At 38.9% G+C, this 20693-nt stretch overlaps 1 protein-coding gene across 8 annotated transcripts in view; it reads left to right on the plus strand.

Moving 5' to 3' along the window:
- The window catches only part of LOC111872492 (embryonic polarity protein dorsal), a 44620-nt gene that overhangs the window by 5941 nt on the left and 17986 nt on the right, over nt 1-20693 (plus strand). For 7 of the 8 annotated variants that reach the window (XM_023866465.2, XM_023866459.2, XM_033754725.1 and 4 more), the window contains 5 exons: nt 927-1007; nt 8429-8649; nt 14191-14434; nt 16737-16880; nt 20176-20274. In XM_023866465.2, coding sequence (XP_023722233.1) covers nt 927-1007; nt 8429-8649; nt 14191-14434; nt 16737-16880; nt 20176-20274 — 789 coding nt within the window. Of the gene's footprint in view, nt 1-926; nt 1060-8428; nt 8650-14190; nt 14435-16736; nt 16881-20175; nt 20275-20693 lie in introns of those variants that run through there. The other variant, XM_023866463.2, reaches the window with a different exon arrangement.

Here is a 20693-nt window from a genome sequence, read left to right on the forward strand (position 1 = left end):
CCCCCCCCCTGTGGCGCTACAGCCCCAATTTGGGCCTAGGCCTACCTCCATGAAACTCTCCGTTTCACTTTGGTGTACTAGATCTTACACATACGGTAGGACTCCTTGGGCTAGTGATCAGCTCATCGCAAGGCCTCTACCTGTAGACAAACAGAAAAATGCACACAAACATCCATGCCCTGAGTGGGATTCGAACCCACGATCCCGGCTTCCGAGCGAACGAAGACAGTGCATGCCTTAGACTGCTCGGCTACCGTGACCGGCAGAGATAGCTTTACGCAACTAAATATATTAACAGTATACTTGCTATACAGTCAAGAAACAGTCTTACATGCAGAATAAAAGTGTAAATTGCTCTGTAAATAAGCAGGTACATGCATATAACACAAGAAATAATAATCACTGTAATAGGCACATACACAATTTAGAACTTTCTAACAGTAAACCATCAGTAGCAGGTTGTATCTTCCATAACAAATTGCCTAACACCATGAAGCAAATAGGAAACATCCAGTTTAAAAAGGAATTTAAGTACTTACTTATTAAGGTGTACTCTTGGGGCTGTGCCATAGCTCAAGCGGTTAGTCGCTGGCTTCCTACCGCAGTGGCCTGGGTTCAATCCCGGGCCTGGTCAAGTGGGATTTGTGGGTGACAAAGTGGCACTGGGGCAGGTTTTCTCTGAGTACCTCGGTTTCCCCTGCCAATCTTCATTCCACCAATTGCTCCACAATCACCCTCACCTATCATCTGGGGCTAGTACAGTAGGCCAGAAGTGGGCGCAGTACAAGGGACTTAGTTCCACCCCACTGGCAATAAAAAAAGTGTACTGTTATTCAGTAGATTATCTCAGTGAGGAATTCTGTAATTATTGGCTATGAGAACCTCAGATCCAACAGAATAAAAGTTTTTTCTTCTTATTCTTTCAGATGTGGCTGGGAGAGTCTCGAGTGTAGCAGGGATGGCACATGATCCGTTGGGACAGGGAAGTCTCAACATAAGTGATGTCAGTAAGTGGACGATTGTCTGTTTGTTGATGGCATCTGTACATTCATACTTAAGGTATCATTTCAGTCTGAAATCTTTTGTTCATTGGCAGACATAAAAAAGAAAATGCAGTGGTGTCCTGATGTCAAAATCTGTTATGTTAGTGAGTTATTCTGCTGTCTTATTTTTAAAGGATGTATAACATTTATTCTTATTGTGATTTTCCCATTTTTGTTTTCAAATCTTTTACCCCATTACTGTCAATTGTTCTAGTCCCCTTCCTTAAAATTCTTTCCCTTTACTGCATTTCAAATTCATTCTAACTACAATATGTTTGGTCATCCATTCTTTCTGCATGTACATACTGCAGCAACCTGCATTTTGGTGGTGGAAAAGTGTTTTTTTTTTTTTGTTAAAATTTGCCTAAATTTTGTTAAGTCTCTATGTTGCTGTTGATTAATTTGTCAGATGTACCCGAGGCCAAAAAATTGTAAGGATAATGCTCATAGAACTTAACAGACTTTATAGATACTGGTCACATCTTCCTTTATGTGAAACTGAATTCAGGATGGAATTTGTGGTAGCCAGATCCATTGTTGCGGAGGTTTCTCACATGTTTGTCATATCTCAGATATCTTTGCTCTGAAGTGGACTCTGCATTATATGCAGTGCTCTTAAATACTCAAGTAAGAATTTAAAGAAAATGATAGCCAAAACATTTCTGTCAAATAAAGACATGGTACTCAAAATTTATTTGTGTGGTAGCTGAATTTTTCTGCTCAGGGTGCGCATGTAAATTTATTTTAAAACAAATGCATCCAGATGTCACAACTACCAGTTAGGTGTTCTGCATCTGTTATCCAAATAGCAAACTAGACTTGAATGTGACACTTTTCACCGCTTTCAAAGAAGTTGTTATCACCTGATTGGGGCACTCTCCCACTGTCAACAAATTATGTAGCTTAGGAAAATCTTATATGTTTTTTGTTCTGCATATTTTCACCCCATAAATATGGCTTGAAGGGTTGTAAGAAAAAGGTAGGTTGCCTCTACGTATGCTATGGAAATGTATGAGGAAGTGGAGGTATAGTGCCATGTATACTCTTTATGCCTCAGCTGCTTTACACCCAGGGATAGAGGCCCCAATATCCATTGGATAGGTGCTGTGCGGGCCCCAGAGCTGGTCTGGTCGCTGTGGAGAAGATAAACATCTTTTGCGTTTGCTGAGAATCAAACTCCGATTTCTCACCTGTCCATCCCATAGCCTAGTCACTGTACTGACTTAGCTGCCCAGACTCCTCTTGAAGGGTTGTAGGGGAAAGATTAAGAAATTTAGTTAAGGAATTTTAGTTCGTTTTGTCAGTGACGTTTGCATTTCTTGAGGTTTTGATTAAAATTTATCATAAATGAAAAATTTTTATGTAAGGAACAGCTAATTGCCAAGGGGATTTTAGTGCAGAGATTTTTATGTTTAAAACATCAGTTTTTCTGAGCAGTTGGATTCTTGAAATTGGAAAATAAATAAGATTTTAGATAGTGTTGTGTGTGTAGCGGTTTGAACAAGACAGTATATTTATGTATAATTTTCTTCCATACATTATTGAAATTATATTGGTGTTTTAAATTACTGGATTGATACTAAAATTCTTCAGCATTTCCCATCAAAAAGTTGATATTAGAAATGTTTCATTTTGGAAGTTCATTTCTGAACCGTTACTGGTACTTTGAAGATAAAAAGCAGCTTATCAGCTTGACACTCTGTACTGAATGTTTAGTTCAGTATGTCAGTTATAACATGACTGCATCACAGATGTTTAAGATTTACAGAATTTCACAGTTTTATCACATTATTACTCATTTGTTACTATGTCATATTTAGAATTTATAAATCTATTATGTATGAAAACACATTCATAGGGCATAATTAAAAATAATTTGTGGCTAAACAGAAATTGGCTTTGACAGATTATGTAATTAAGTCTGTCTAAGCATGTGAACCCCAAGATACAGTAGAGAGAAGAACACTGTTTTAAGAACATGACATAAATTTATCATAATTCTCCTGTCTTATAATGTAAGAGCACTGATTACCCAAGAGCAGTAATGAGGTAAATATTATGCATCTGTACTTGTATGTATGTGAAAATGGGTCTGACTTGCAAAAAGAAGCATGTTCTCTAGTGTCCTGAAGCCCTTTGGCCTGTTGATAGAAGCTGCAGAAGAACTGTGCCTTGTATTTGCTTGAAGTTCAAGTGTAGCAGTAGACATAAAACTAAAGCTAAACTCTGTTGCCTGTAGTCCACAAGCAAACTCGACCAAGTGATCGCCACTTGTCGACGAAGCTAGTGCCAACTTTAGGGGCTAAAGGGTGTTGCATGGTCAGTGCAACAGATGCCCATGGCCGTTAATCTCGGTTTTATAGACCAGAGCCACTGTTTCCTTGAAATAGCTCCTGAATTATCCTCATGAGGCCGAGTGGACCCTGTTCTAGACCCACTACTTCTCAGAAAATCTGATAGCGCTGGGAATCGAACTTGAGACCTCTGGATCTGTAGCCAGAAACTGACCACTAGACCACAGAGGCAGACATAACTAAATATATTGTTACACAAATTTGGTATTAACTTTGACCTGATTTAACAGAAATCTTGCACTATTATAACATGTATATCAGATCATATTGAACTCACCTCCAAAGGTGAGTGAAGATGGCATGAAGAAATGTTGCATGGAACATTGAATTTTATTTTTGAAGCTTTTGAGTGTTAGTTGTTTCAGGTCCTTTTTATTTCTAGCATATTATAACCCTCTTTACCAATTTATTTTGTTTGAATTTTATACATTTGTGGGCTTTGCTAACATTGGACTGGAATACAATTTTCTCAAAATTTGATTTAGTTTGACAACAAATCACCTTTGGTGTCCATTTATTTGAAAACTAATGTATTAGTCGATGCAGTTTAAATTTATATAGTTTAATTGTAAAATGTTTACTGCAATGCCTGACAGAGGACCTGAAGGGGTTAAAATCCATGAAAATTATGCTAAAGAATCGGTTTAGGTAGTAAAAGACTATATTTTCTGGTGTTTACAGTCACATACCATGTAAGTGACTTTACATTTGGAGAAAAGAAGCTAGCAGCTCAACAGACTTCACATGTTGATGATACTTAAGACCATTTGAAAATAAATACAGTAAAATTTGGTTAGAGCAACATCGGTTTCTGCGACACCTTGTCTATTGCATCAAATATTCAATGGTACGAACTATTTCCTCATAAAGCAACTGTTTTTATACCTTGCTTAGTACGACATGCACAAATGCATCGACCTCATATGTAATGTCATTTTCATTCCTGAATTTCTCTGATATCATGGGAAAGTTCGATGTGTCTGCCCACCCTCACTTTCTCTACTTGCTGACGTGACTGTCCTGGAAGAATACGACCGCGGGCTGCAAGAGGAGTGTGGGTTTTATGCAAAAACAAGGGTGTGGGGTGGGACTGCGTGAATAGTGCAAGAGGATGCGGCAGGTCGTTAACTGCATTCCTTTCCTAGAATCTCGTCTAACAGGACCTCACATTGTCTACTTACCCTATAGTGTTCCTGCCTAAACCCAGAGAAGTGCAGTAGCGAAAACATGGCAATGAAAAGAAAAGTTTTAAGCATTGAAGAGAAAGTTAAAGTGGTTCGTGAAATAGAAAATGGAAGGAAAAAAGCTGATGTATGCCGCGAATTTGGTTTGGTGAATTCTACAGTACAAATGATATGGAGAATCCATATTAATTCCACGTTAATGTTACGTTAGTCTGTACTTAACTACGTATTTCACTAAAAAATGCAACATTTTAACTCGGTTTTTGGTAGATTTTTACGTGACTAACATAAGGCTACTGTGGAAGTGCCCATTCCGGTTATGACGACATTCGTTTATAACGACACTATTTTTAGGTCCCTTTGATGACGTTATAACCAAGTTCTTTGAAAGGAGTGCAGGAGAACTGCTTTTGAAATGCTTGTATTATTGTACTGATATATTTTTGTAGTGTTCCAGTATTTTGAATTGATTTTGTCTCTACTGTACATGTGAATGCTAAGATTTTCCTACTGCTGTGGATTATGCATGTTCACTGGTGTATCTGTTTTCTAGACAGATTGCTTATTTGTAACTGATTTATTTTGGCAACAGTGACTCTTTGGACATCATCAGTAATTTTTATTTAAAACAACGTTTCTGACGTTGGACTCATATCTCCATCCCAGTTGAAAAGGCTACTCAGTTGGGCCCAATTGATAGAGATAGCCCCCATTTTGAATGATAATATCCAGAAAGTCAATCCTGTTGGTATACCATCATAACAAACATATACAGAAAAACCATAAATTTAAAATGTACTGAGAATTTATGACATTTTTTTTTAATGAAAAAGTGGTTATTATGGTTGGACAATAAATAAAGCACTCTTCCTCCAGGTCTGAGAGATCTTGGCTTAGTTTGTGACTTTGGTGGCAAAATTTTTTGCGTGAATAAAAATCAAAAGGTTTCACCTATAAGTTAAGCTTATGATGTAATTATATATATCAACAAGCTGTAATTACACAGGGTTTGGATGTAAAACACCTCCCTTCACAGTGGAAAAGTGATTTTATTATGTGTTGAGCTGAAGCTCATAAGGAACCTTTTCTAACACAATTAAAATTTTTCAATTTCTAATAATGGCCAATTTTGGGAACGTAGTATTCTGTTTCCATCACTGTTGTTCTTTGTCTTTTCTTCATCACTACATATTTTCCACAAATATGCTGTTTTGTGTGTATGTGATGCAGTTGTTAGTCTTTGGCATTCAGGTTAATGGAAATGTGATTGAATAAAACCTGCAGTTCAGTCCTATATGCAAAAATGTCATGGCATTTTTGGGTCAGAATTTACTGAAAAATGTGCTGTTTGACTTGAGGGGAATGAGTTTTTTTATGCTGGTGATGTCATTTTATTAATCAGGATATAAACAGTTTCAAAATAGAAAGCTGTCTAATAAGTTATTTTACAATGTGGCACAGTTTAAATATTTGGAAATAAGTTTTAAAAATTAAAATACCTTAGTGACAGTGTTTAGAGCAGATTAAATTCATGGAATTCTTGTTACTCTTCGGTTCAGGATCTTTTTATATTCAAGTCTCTTAGGTAGGGATTAAAATATATAAAACTATACTTGTACTTGTTTGGTAAGGGTGTAGAACTTTGTCTTTTATAGTAAAGGAAGAACACAAATTAAGTGTTGGCTGGTCGTCTGGGTACCATGTACTCTTATGGTGGTCACCAAAGTTTTGTATGAACTTGCTGTTTTCATCTTCGGGAAATAATTAAGAACAACTGATATGTGGATAGGTTATATGGGAGGGATGAAGAATTGGGCTGAGAACACAAGGATTAGCAAGTTGGAGAGGAGAAAGTCTTATCTTAAACCATAGAGAATAGGAATGCTGAAGGTACATTTTGCAGGGCCCCACTGCAGGGAGGCACTTTTCAGAATTGTTATTGAATAAGTACATGTTTTGTCCTTAGAGAGTGTCGGTCATTCCTGTTCTTTGTTTCTGTTGGCCCTGACAGGGCTTATTATCTCCCCTTTCCAAGCTCAGTCTTTGATTGGCCAGTCTCATTGTGCACTGTGCAGTCCATCAATCCTTCCTACATAAGCTGACCACATTCCAACACTACTCAGTTCTGTCCTGAAGAAGAGACAGCAGGTTCCTTCAAAAGTTTGGTGACTCTGACCAATACTTCATAGTGTCATTACCCAGAAGTCCACATTTTAATCTTTCAGTGTTGTGAGATCCACTAATCTCATATACATTAAGGGGTTTTGAGAACAGGATGCCAAAAAGAATGGACCATAAGGAAAGGAAGTATAACAGAATAATAAAGGAAATTTTGTGAAAAGGGCTTCATTGCAGCACAAATAGAACAGATGAGAATTCTAATCAGAAAACCTGAAGGAAAAACCACTTAGGTGACCAAAGATGAGAGAATAGTGTTAAAATGAATCTTAAAGGAATGGGATATGAAGATGTGACTAGGTCCAGCAGCAGACTGTAGTAAATTCTATTAATGAACCTTCAGGTTACACGAAAGGTGCGGAAGTTTTTGCTGACCAATTTTGATTACCATCGTCTGAAGAAGAATTCTTCTGCATGGGGTCATTGTACAGGGTAATTATAAAGTAATGAAGTGACAAGCAGGCAATCATAGTCATGCAAGTACCAAACAAGTGTTTCATAAGCGTCTGCATGGTTGTGAAAACAAAGTTGAACAGTAGCATGACTGGAGCAAACTTAAATAGTAGTGCTTGATAGTGAAAGTAAAAAAAGTAAAGTAAAGCTATCCCTGTACCAGGCCGTGAAGGCCCATAGAGTTGTGAGATGTTGAGGGTCCCACATTATCTAGACAATCAGCTCAAAGATGGCGGTAAGATCGTCAGCCTTACATGCCGGCCGCGCTTTACTCTCCAGGAAAATGATTTAATTAATTCCTGGTACTCATTTCTGTTAGAGGTTGAGTGGACCCCAGGGCCAAAGTGCAGCTGGAAGGATTAGGTCAATTGAAAAATATCCAATGACCTCATCGGGAATTGAACCTGTGACCTTCCGGCATGTAGCATAGTGCCTGAACCAACTACGCTACTGCATGCCATAATGCTTGATAGTAGCATACGATAATTCATCTTATTTGCACAGCTTTGCTGTCGCACCGCATAATGTTTGCTGTTGTCAGGATAATTTAGACTCCTTACCTCTCTTAAGAAAAGAAAGAAGGGTTGTGAGACTGCCATGCTGTCCACTTGTCTTCCCATTTTAACATATGAAGCAGTTGTCTAATTTGTTGTTTTTCTTTCAGTTGATATTTTAAAATCTTTTTTGTTGGCCTGTGAACGTATTGTTTTCAGTTTCTTCTGACCATGCCAGAAATAATAGTATTTGTGTAATTTGTATTTCTCTAATAATGTCTTCATAACTTGAAGTTCCAATATCCTGCAGTCCACATGAAGTGGATATCTGCTACTCTAGCTCTTCTCATGTCATTCGTGACCATGATTCATTGCTGTAAGACAGTATTGGTATAGCATGCCGTACATATTTATATTCTTGTATGCCTAGAAACTAGTCATGATTTGAAAATCCGATTTAAAATTCCTAATATTGTAACAAAATTTATGATTTTTACATTCAGATCCTTTTTTATTTCATATATATTTCAGTTCTTGAAAGTATTAATGTACTTCAGTATCTAACCATGGAGTGTAATCTGTATTTCCAAGCCAGTTCATACAGTGAGAAACAATTCTTCTGCAGCTTACCATTGTGACTAGATACTGAATCGCCTTCCAACCTGTCAGTAAACAAAACAAGGAATGTTTGCTGTCAGCGCCCAATTGATATTCCATTACAGTTGAAGTCATCCAGACAACAGACCCGGGGTTCGCAGACGTCAGTACTCCGTTCTCTGAAACCGACATGGAGGATACCAGGAAGAAGTCTGTGTACGTGAAGATCATCGAACAGCCAGCTTCAAAAGCTCTGCGATTTCGATATAAGTGTGAGGGTCGGTCAGCTGGTAGCATACCTGGTGTGAACAGCACTCCTGAGAACAAAACGTTTCCAACAATTGAGGTAAATTGAATATTTGCCAGATGCTTCTGTTGTTGTTGTTGTTGTTGTTGTTGTTGTTGTTAATGTATTTGGCATTTGCCTTCCATGCAAAGATGAATAGGTATGCCTATATGGAAGAGGTTTGTTTGCTTCAGATGATGATTCATGTGTTGTCAGTTGGTGATGTATGTGAGCAGTTTAACTGGTTGCCAGGGACCTCAGTTTCTCTTGCTGACTGGCTGGCCATATGCTACCAACATCAGTAAGGGTTACTGACCTATGCAGCATCTACATTAAACTTCCTAAGGAAGTCTTTACTGTCTACTGGGAGTCTAATGACATAGTATTGTAGATAAAGCTTTTCTCTTGCTACTGATATATATTTACACATAAATCTATTTGACTCATTGTTTGTTTGCTTTAGTGTGTATTTATGTAATGTTCAAGAGAAAAAATTCCTGCTTCTTTCAGTGATACTCTTTTGTTCCTTTTCATATGGTACATATCTCATGGGATCAGCTATCTGCATGTAGGCAAAACACAGAGCCTTAGATTGCTGTATGAACAATTCTTTGTTCCTAATTGTAACCTGATTTCTTGTGTGAAAGTCCGTGTTTCCTTTTGCAGCAACAGCTCTTGGTCTTTTGTAAGTCTTTTTATGTTTTGTGGTGCCACCACAAAGTTCTTTTCAGCATCATTTAGATGCTTCTTTTTAAATACATATCGAGATATTTAGTAGCAGTGCTTTTCGTTGCAAAATGCACAAAGTAATGTTGATAGAGTTCATTTAAGTTTTAAATTGTGTATTGCTTCTCCAAATAAACATTCAAATGAAGAGAATGTTTTGGACATTCTAAATGAGTCAGGCAAATCCCTTGCAATATGGAAGGATGCTTGTCTTTCAAATAGTATTTACCCCCGAAAGTTGTTAAATTTGGTGTAAAGACTTGTGAATTATGCAAATCAAGTTCTGGATATTTTTGGTCTCTTGTGGTATACGCAGTTGAAGATACATATTTTCAGTCATCTCTTGTGACACAGGAGATGAACAAAATAATGGCTATTGTTCTCCATTTGATGGAACCATTACTGGAAAAGGGCTTTACAGTCTGGCTGTATAACTTACAACTCCCCATCTCTGGCCATACTGGGAAGCACAAGGGCACTGATTGTGTTGGGACTCTAAAAATAAACAGAAAGGGTATACTGTAGGCAGCCAAAGATGTGAAACTAAAGCAGGGAGAAATTATTGCCCAGCACTCTGGGACAGCAACTGTCCTGAAGTGGCATCATGAGCAGAATGTTTTAATGATTTCTACCTATCACATGCTGAAAGGAAAAGTGACACAAAGAGAGGGAAATTAATAGAAAATCCTGTCTGTGTAATTGAGTATAATTAATAGATGGATGGGATTGACTTGAAGGACCAACCCCTTCAAGCGTACCATGTAGAAAGGAAGTGTAAGCACAAATGGTACATTAAGTTATTCAGAACACTTCTGAATGCCACTGTGTTGAACGCAGTGATGATGACACTGGAAAGCAAGTTGATCAGCTGACGTTCAGGGTCAGTTTGGTGGAAGCTCTTTTCAAACAGTTCACTGATAATGAACACAAAGTAGCAGGTTGCCGATGGCAGAAAACATTATTCTGCGATTGAGAGAAAGAAATTTCATTCATAGAGTTCCTCCTCCTGGAAAAAAAAAATCGACACCGCAGAGGAGATGTGTAGTATGCACCAAACATGGACAGAGGAACAATAGAAGGTTTTGCTGTCTGCTGTGTCATGTTGGGCTGTGTCTGGAGGAATGTTTTGAAGATGTAAGAAGATGCTGGATGACCTTGGGGACAGAAGAGGATACTGTCATTTGAAGGAGAAAGCTCTAGATCGCATTAAGTGGAGGAATTGTTTTGGAAGAGACTGTGGACCTGGCGTCTTGACAGATTACTGATGATGATGATGATGATGATGATGATGATGATGATTAGTCACACAATTATGTATCATAATAGTATGATGACTGTCTTGATTAAATGTGTCTCATCAACATGTTTGGATCCATATGCATGGTAGGTGATAAATATTTATACTGAATACCTTAGGCCGCACCATAGCTCAAGCGGTTAGTCGCTGGCTTCCCACCACGGTGGCCTTGGTTCAATCACAGGTCTGGTCAAGTGGAATTTGTGGTGGACAAAGTGGCGCTGGGGCATGTTTTCTCTGAGTACTCCAGTTTCCCCTGCCAATCTTCATTCCACCAATTGCTCCACAATCACCCTCACCTATTATCTAGGGCTAGTACAATAGGCCAGAAGTGGCCGCAGTACAAGGGACTTAGTCCCACCCCACTAGCAATAAAAAAAATAATAATAATCCTGAATGCCTGACATTGGACAAAGTCCAGAAACCCAGTAATCCTGAGTGTTTATACACCATTGTCAGAACCCTTTAGAATCTGTATTTAGCTCCCTTTATCAGCATAAAGCTTTTTAACTGCTTGTGTAAATGCCAAAGTACGAGGGTTGGAACTTTAATAGTGGCAACTATTTATTTACAACTGATATAAGATAGATGCACATTTCAAAGTTTTACTGTCCTTCAGTGTAGTCACCAGCATTGTGTACAACCTGTTGCCAGCTATGTGGAAGTTGTAGGATACCTTTAGCAGCGCCTGTTGTGTTGATAGTTCGAATGGACCAGTCTACTGCCTGAAGAATCTCTGGAACAGTTCTGAAGCAGATGCCATGAAGTGGTTCCTTCATCTTAGGAATCAAGTTGAAGTTACAAGGGCTTAAGTTCAGGGAGTATGGTGGATGGTACAGCACTTCCCAGCTCCATTGATCGAACAAATCAGCTGCAGCTTGCTCTGCATGTGGCCAAGCATTGTCCTGCAAAATGATGGGTGGGTTCTGCAGAAAGTGTCGCCGCTTCTTTCTCAAAGCTGGTCGCAGGTTGTGTTCCAAAAATGAACAGTAATACTGTGCGCCGAGGGTCTGCTGTCGGGGAACGGTATGTGTCAGGCTAACACCATCACAGTCGTACTTGAGAATCACCATAACTTTCACATTGCTGGGATTCTGATGAACTTTTGATTTTCGTGGTGACCCATAATTACACCATTCATTTGATTGGCGTTTCATTTGTGGCTCGTATGATTTGGCCCATGTCTCATCCAGCATAATGATACTGCATAAGAAAGCCTCTCCTTCGCGCTCATAACGCTCCAAGTGGTTATGAGCAGCATCGTATCATAGCCATTTCTGTATTTCCGTCAAGTCATACGGAACCGATTGTGATGCAATGTTTATCATGCCCAGGCATTCCTTCAGAATGTGGAGCACAGTCGTATGTGCTAATCCTGTCTCTCAGGCCAACTCATGTATCATATGGTGTCAGTCGCTCTCCAGTAACAAAGAAAGAGCATACACTTCTTCACTGACACTAGGACGACCTGGTCGACGCATGTCTGCCACATTTTGGCGTCCCTTGTTGAAGACTTTTACCCACCTTGCCACTGTTCTGTGAGGCAATGCAGATTTCCCGCAAGCCTCTTGAAGACCTTAATGACAATATTATATTTAATATTTATTTATATTTATATTTAATGACACTGTCGTGCTGTATGGCCTTTGGCACATTCAATCTTTATCCAACTCTGTTGTTCCTGTTTTGAAAACATCGTGACAACACTACATTAGACCACCAGCTAATGCAAGGCTCTGTTCCTCTCGTCACTGCGCATGCGCGTGATGTGGGAAGGGAGAGTCCATTTGTTCTGAGGTAAGGTAAGTATGTAACTAATGTATGGTATAAGTGACATTATTTGTTTCCGTTGCATGGCGTCACTACAACAGTGNTGTTGAAGACTTTTACCCACCTTGCCACTGTTCTGTGAGGCAATGCAGATTCCCCGCAAGCCTCTTGAAGACCTTAATGACAATATTATATTTAATATTTATTTATATTTATATTTAATGACACTGTCGTGCTGTATGGCCTTTGGCACATTCAATCTTTATCCAACTCTGTTGTTCCTGTTTTGAAAACATCGTGACAACACTACATTAGACCACCAGCTAATGCAAGGCTCTGTTCCTCTCGTCACTGCGCATGCGCGTGATGTGGGAAGGGAGAGTCCATTTGTTCTGAGGTAAGGTAAGTATGTAACTAATGTATGGTATAAGTGACATTATTTGTTTCCGTTGCATGGCGTCACTACAACAGTGTTGCCACTATAAAGTTCCAACCTTTGTACAGTTTCAAGCCTAGTAACTTTAGCAGGAAACTACTGTGAAATAATCAGCAGCCACAAAAATACAAATAAGCAAAAGTAGTAAAAAATCGATAGAGGTGAGGGATGGTCACAGAGAGTTTCAGAGGTCATCTAATACTGTCAGGGTAGTGAAATTTATGAGGCTACAGTGGGCAGTATACATATAAGGAGAGATTGGGGGAGGCAAGCAGTGCACACAGAATTTTCGTGATAAAGCCACTTGGAAGATCAAGAATGACATTGGAGGATAACAATAAAATGGTTCTTACAGAAATTGGTGTTGAGGTAGGGAGATGGGTGGAACTGGTTCAGGATAGAGACCATTTCATGCTTTGGTATCAGCAGTGTTGAACTGGCAACTATAGCCACCAGAGAGATAGAAACTGCTGTTATTTTCACATGGTTTACGAAATGTGGTGCATGAGTTATTGTTCTGTATTTGAGGCATCCCTACTTTGAACCTAATTTGTGATGCATATCATGCATGCAATTATCTGTGGATTTTTTTAATCCCCCCCCCCAGTCAAAAGTTGGAATAGTCCATTAAAATTGGCCATGAACACAGTATTTTATGAAAAGAACGAGATTGAAGCTGGTTAGGATTGTGTCAGTAGTGCACTTTGGTATTTGGTACAGGTTTTTTATTATATGACACTGCTGTGCCACCATAAGGCCTTCAGAATTTTCCCAGATAAACTCAGCTCAGTAGCTGAGCAGCCAATCATGTTCACAGCATTGTAAATTGAAGACTGTAGTTGTTATTCGTAAGGTATTCTTGAGCGAAACACTGGTGTGTAGAAGAATTATGTGGCTGCTATATTTTTTATTTATGTTTATTGATAATATTTGCACATTTGCATTCCATCCAGATGAAAAATATCAAGAGTTCATGGGGAATCCATATATCAGAACTTGTTAATGATACTGTGGTACACAAGAGTCGTTTATGTTGAGTGTAATGGTCCAGTTGTGAACTTCATATCTGTGTCATTACGTCAGTCCTTCTGCATTGTTTTCCAGCATATGCCTCACAAGCTTCCTAGATATGCATGGAAGCAGCACATATTCAATATATTATTAAAATTTAGAATCAATTTAGTTTTGTGTCCTTTATACTGCTTCTCTTTAAAGGAAGAAGAGTGTCTATCGCGTCATGGTTCTGTTATTTGATGAACAGGATTCTATAATGTTGTCCAGTTGTTCAAGCCACGCTGTGTAGATGGTGCTGCTAGTCTGATGGACCAGGATGAACCAAGTCAAATATTGTTATTTATTTTGTTATTTGTAGATTGTTGGCTATAAAGGGGCTGCTGTTGTGGTTGTGTCATGTGTAACGAAAGATAGGCCATTCCGTGCTCACCCTCACAGCTTGGTGGGGAAAGAGGGATGCAAGAGAGGAATCTGCACCGTGCCTATAAAGGAAGAAACTATGACAGCTTCCTTCTGCAATCTTGGTATTCAGTGTGTCAAGAAGAAAGACATTGAGGAAGCTCTGAAAATTCGTGAAGAAATCAGGGTGGATCCATTTCGTAGTAAGTATCCAACTCATCACATGGTCTCACTGTTACCACTGTTCTTCATCTGTATTTTCAATTTTTTTGAGTCATATGTCTTTACTTCTTGTTGTGTAATACAGAAATATTATCATCTCGTGTTTAATCACCCAGTAAGTTCTATATACATTTCACTAGACATTGTTTATACAAAGAATATTTGTGTGAAGACATTGCACATACTTTCTCACATATTACTGACATTGACTACATTATCCTGTAAATGAAGTGAATTGGTGTCTCAGTCATTGTTAGTGAATGCCAAACAACAGTGAAATTTGGCCAGTAAAGCTAGTTTGAACAAACTGACATATTGCATTTTGGCCATAGTATGTGTTCCATTAATTTTCTGACAATATCATCTATGCAGTTCTATTTAGGGATGTGGTCTCCATAAATTTATGCAGTTTGATATAAATTGTTAGAGCCATTTTTAAGAAAATTGCAGTTCTCTTTTTGGGGCCCATTTGAAGGGCCCTTATTTTTTGAGCTAGAATGTTCATATTCACTAGGCACCTGACAGATAAGGTCATAAATGCTGAATATCAATCAGCTCCATCCCACTGTTCAAGCTGTAGTGAGGCACATGTCTATGCAGACAGACAGTATTCCTAAAACAACTTCTTCATATTCATGTGGGCTGAAAACATGTAACTCTAGCAGATCTTGAGAGTGGTATTTCCATAATCGCATACTTTCTTAAGGAGCAGTTATGTTCATTTTGGGGGGGGGGGCATTCTCTGTACTTGTTTGTGCTACGTACGTAAGAAAGTAAAAATTATAATTTCTTACAGAGCAATTGTATTTATACAAGATTGCTGGCTCAGCAGTCAGTCATCTTACATTTGGGAGGTTCACACTTTGAATTCTGGCTTGAGACTTGCTGTCCTAACTAAAGTTTTTATAATATTGTAACATATACACCTATTTCTAAGTGGTGACTCTGTAAACAATAACCTTTTCTGGGCAATGGCCCAGTAAAGACGTTCCCATGGCAACGAATATGCATGCAACAGCAGAGTTACTGTTGGAAATGGGGTGTTCCTATGTAGTTCATGCATAGATGTTATCAGGTAGCGACAGAGTCGGTTGTCAGGCAGTTCTGTGTGGGAGGCTGTGAAGAAAATAGTTGCGAGAGTGCTCAGATGAAAGTCTGACTGTGAAAAGAAGACTTTATGTCTGATATTTGGAGTGTGCAGTTCAGTGAGACTGTTATAGTTCCTGTGTTAAACCCTGTTGCCAGGAAGTGGATAACAGGAGACTGTAATATACTGAGAACAATAGTCTATGTCAGTGATCTGTAAAATGCAGTCATGATTCGAGAGTCTTGAAGTGGTCAATAAATGGAATCGCCAATCCAAACCCCATCTATAGTCACTAATACACGTGGCAGTATTCTATCCTGGGGGACATTTGGTCCAGTGAGTAGTTTATTCCCAAGTGGCTTGGAAGATGGTGAGGTCTTTTATTTGGTGAGTGGATCAATTTATAGGTCCAGTCTACCCAATCAGACAAGTCATGTAGGACCATACTTTTGTGATAGTATTTTTATTTGTGTACAGTAAGATAGCAAATTCCATTTTCAATCCAGTAATAATGAATCTAGTGTTAGCACTGAGTCATTTGGCAAGGTAATAGTGAATATGATGATAGAGACCAGTACAAATTTCTCCCATTTATTTAATGTAGAAATTGTCTGCTAAGTCCCAGAAACTGTCGATTGTTATATAGCATGCCCCCAATTATCCATGATAATGAGCAGGGAGAGATACACATGTAATAGAAAAACATGAATAATTCAGTAGTATTCTTTAGGTATGATCAGAAAATGATGATTATTGAATGTGTAAATTGAGAAATATACATATAATATTCATTTTGTGTAGTGTATTAAAAACTCTAAGACTTGCAGAAAAGTGTGTTTAACATAAAATATTAAGTGCTTTAGTGATAATGTGCACAGTCACCACAGGTAGTGTGCATGCTACTTTTAGTAGTAAGAATTTGTTTCACTTTATACATCTGTTCAACGAACAAATAAATGTTTTTAAAGAAACTTTATTACCACATATGCTGGTGTCTGAACTGCTGTTCACTCTTTCCAATAACATGTAATTTTCATCATATCCACTCCTGCAAATTTGCAGGCCATGGGTCACAGCTGAGATGCAAACAGTACATTATGTCTCGTGTTATTGTTGCTACATATATTTGCAGAACCAGTATTTGTTACTACTGTTGGTTATGGTATTTATTTTATATTTATTTACTTATTTTACAGCAGGCTTCTCTCATCGTAATCAGCCTACAAGTATCGACCTGAATGCTGTTCGACTTTGTTTTCAAGTTTTCCTTGAAGATGGAGTACCCAATAAGTTCACATATCCACTTACACCGGTTGTGTCTGATCCCATTTATGACAAGAGTAAGCCTTGTTGTTGCTCCATTTGTAGAACTTAGTTACATTTGTTAACCACTGTATGGCATAACCAGAGGGTAACATATTGAACACACCAAGTCATTGCTAAATGTGCAGGTTACATTTTTGGAAAATTATGGCTTGGATATCTTCGGAAAGAATTTATTAATACAGAATGAAATTTTTATTCACATAATGTCTAGCCAAGGCTCCTACATTTTCTCTAGACAGTCAGCTCACAGATGGCAGTAAGGTTGTCATCCTTGGCCTTTTACAGGGATAGCTTTATAATGTCTAGTTATAGTGATCCCTAGACAGTAATCTATGTTAATTTGTCTCCATTTAAAGTTTGTCTTGGTATATTGATATAATTTATTGTTCCCCACAAAAACCTAAAATAGAGATTTCACTCTACAGGTTGGACCTGTAGATCTCAGATCTGCTATTCTGTGGTGAGCTTAGTTTGCCAGATGGCCACTTCCTGCCACTGACATTAAGGTGGTATTGGTTCACCTTTGTTTACATCACAGTTGTGGCTTGGAGTGCATACAACGTGGATGTCAGTGCATTTCTTTGTTCTCTGTTTGTTGATTACTCTGTATGGGTAAATATAGGTTATTAAATGTTCTGGTACCATAATATAATGTAGCATGTCTGCTGAAAGCCAGAATTGTGTAGCTAGCAGGGACAGCCGTTGCTGGGGTACGGCTCTGCAAACATGTCTGTTGCTAGGCAACTGCTTTGTAAGCATGCAGAAATACCAGAGCCATCACTCATCAATGTGCCCATTCAAAAAAGGAGGAGTCGTTGTAAAAGGTGTTTTCTGTGTTATTCCTGTCAACGCTATATATAACGAGGACCAGCTGCCATTAGTTGGTCAGCCAGTCTGAATAGAGTCCAAGTCAAGAGCCTTGAGAAGGCAGTTAGAAGAGTAGGAGGTTGATGTGAGATGGCCACCAGGCTGCAAGGATGTGAGCCTGGGAGCAGAGGATTGTCCACTGATGGAAGACCTTACCAAGCAGCACAGTGAAGCAACGTGATTGAGAATACTGGTCTATGTGTGACAGTGATTTGTAAAGGATAGTGTTGAGTCTTGTGCTTAAAAGTCCATTAAATCTGATTACCAATGCAAACATTGTCTGTAGTCAGACTCTAGCATGTGACAACTGGTGTCAGAAGTGGGATTGGATTGATTGACTGATTGGGTTGGAGATTGCAGCAGACACTTGTATTGCCAAACTATGAAGATGGAATACGTAATGGAATGCTTGCTGGCTGAAATGAAAGGTTGTAAAGAAGAAATGAAGGCTGAAATAAGAGCCAGCCAATCCAGGACAGATGCAGATCTGAAGGAAATGAAAGAGAAATTAAGGCCAGCAAAGAAGAAGGATGGCTGTATCATCCACATATGCCAGTATGTGCTGTGTTCTACTGAAAATTGTACTGCCTGGGTTCACATGTATTTCTCTAAGAACTTTTTCAAAAGTTATGTTTGAACGGCTGTTGTACTGCGATGTGGAAAGCAAATGGAAAAACTACCACATTATCACTTTTCCTGGATAGTCTATTTCCAAAACCAGAGACACCATGTATGCGAACCAGAAGACATAAGAAGATGCTGGATGACCTTGGGGACAGAAGAGGATATTCTCATTTGAAGGAGAAATCTCTAGATCGCATTAAGTGGAGGAACTGTTTTGGGAGAGACTGTGGACCTGTCGTCTGACAGATTACTGATGAATGAATGAATGACAGCAATCATAATACTGTACTACTTTAGCTCACCAGATTCCTCATTTCTCCAGCTTGGTTTGAACTTCTCATATTGCAGGAAGCCATGATCCAACCACATTTCCTTTTCTCGCAGGATTGTCATCTTAAAGCAGTCCAGCAGGATTTGTTGGGTTTTTGAACAAGTAATGTTTTCTGGGGAGAGGGTGTCAGCCTTTACCCAACACCCTTAACTTAATAGGAGCAATGTTTTTCTGTCACAATGTATTCCCGTATGGTGGTTGGCTTCATCATGCCTAAAGACCCCTCACCCTCAGAGTTCCTGTAGGAGGTTTTTGTCCCTTAGCCAGAGAATCCCATTTGATGGTGCTGAACACTTGCCTTCACCCTGCTCCAGCTACCACATCTGTGCTGTCATCCCAGAATGTGCTGCCCATGGGTCACCACTAGGTAGGGGAGCTAGGATTTGCTGGCAGAGCCCTACTTAACAGGTGATGTTCTGGTATTTAATGGTGTGCACCTACTGGCATCAGTGCACACCCACCAGAGTCCCCCTTCCCAATAATATACATCGTGTTTTTTATAATTGAAATATTATGAAACAGTTGCTTGGGATCAAAATACAAAAGTGGATCTGAAAAATGAACCTAATTTTACATGCCCCTTATATGAAGTTTTCCTTTTTAAGTTCTCCATAGGTCGACTGAAAAACTTCTTACCTGGGAAATGCTACATCATTTGTAGACCTGTTTTGTATGTAGAGTTTTAAATTATGAATTACAGTTTTGCAGCCTCCCTTGGTCATGTGACAAATGCAATGCCTACAGTGTAACACAACTCGCAGTTACGAGAAGTGAAGAGAAAGTGTTAAAGAGTGTTAAGTGTTTATTAGTTGAGAAGACGTAGGGTACTTGTAGAGCTTGGTAGAATAGAATTAGCCATAGACACATTTGCACAGAAGTTTGAAAAGGCATCCTGTCATTTAATGAGGAGTGAGGTAGCAAAAGCCCTCTAATCTGAATGCAGCCCTGGAAGAAATATCAACCCACAGGAGCTCTATGAATCATACTAAAACATTACCTTTGTAGTGGTATGTAAACCTGTCTGTAGCTTGAAGAAAGTCGTCTTCTGGGATCTGGCACCGTGTATTCTTTGTTTCAGCCGATGTTTCGGAGGAACGTCGGCCGAAACAAAGAATACACAGCGCCAAATCCCAGAAGACGACTTTCTTCATAGTAATCGCCGTGAAAACCTCAAAACTTACATACTGTCTGTAGCTTCTTTACATCTTCTGATGAATGTTCCATGATAGAGAACACTGTCATGTCCTGTTATGTGGAGACCAACAGACATAAAGAAATAACAATGGGATGGTAGCTGTATTGTCTGAAGTGGTAACTGAAAACTTCTTCCCACATTTCCCCTTACCTGAGATTGAAAGATGCATGAATGGCAGTGCTTTGGTGCTGTAATTTTAGGAGATTGAAGGGCTCTGTATAAGTGGTCAGAATTTACCCTCTTGACCAGTAAATCACACATGACAGTCAGTGTATTTTCCATTCTGTTCCAGAGGCCATGTCCGACCTTGTTATCTGCAAATTGAGTGACTGTACATGTACGGTTGCTGGTGGCAAGGAAATAATCTTGCTTTGTGAGAAAGTTGCAAAAGGTAAGACAGTAATGATACACAGAATGCACATTGATTTCATTATTCACAGAAGTGTGCCATATTTACTCAAATATCATGCACATTTTAAAGTGTACCCAATTTTGGGAAAAAAGAAAATAGGAAAAATTTTCACGTTGGTTGCCTATTTCCATTTCCCCTACCTGGTATTCTTCATTTTATTTTACTAGTCACACGTCCTTTAACTTCTGCCTCACACAGTTGTCTTGTTTGTGGTATGTAGGAGGAACTCTACGTCTACAGGTTTTTGTTATACACCATCTTAACTTAATTTCTGATCTACTGTGGCAACCACTTACTGTCATACAGCAAAGACAGTACTAGTCTTAGTACAGTGTTTACAACGTGGCATGTGGTATTAACCTTTATCGGACGGGCCATTTAATTTCCGGTAGGGGCAG

Source organism: Cryptotermes secundus, unplaced genomic scaffold (genome assembly GCF_002891405.2).
Source record: "Cryptotermes secundus unplaced genomic scaffold, Csec_1.0 scaffold537, whole genome shotgun sequence".
NCBI classification, from domain to species: domain Eukaryota; kingdom Metazoa; phylum Arthropoda; class Insecta; order Blattodea; family Kalotermitidae; genus Cryptotermes; species Cryptotermes secundus.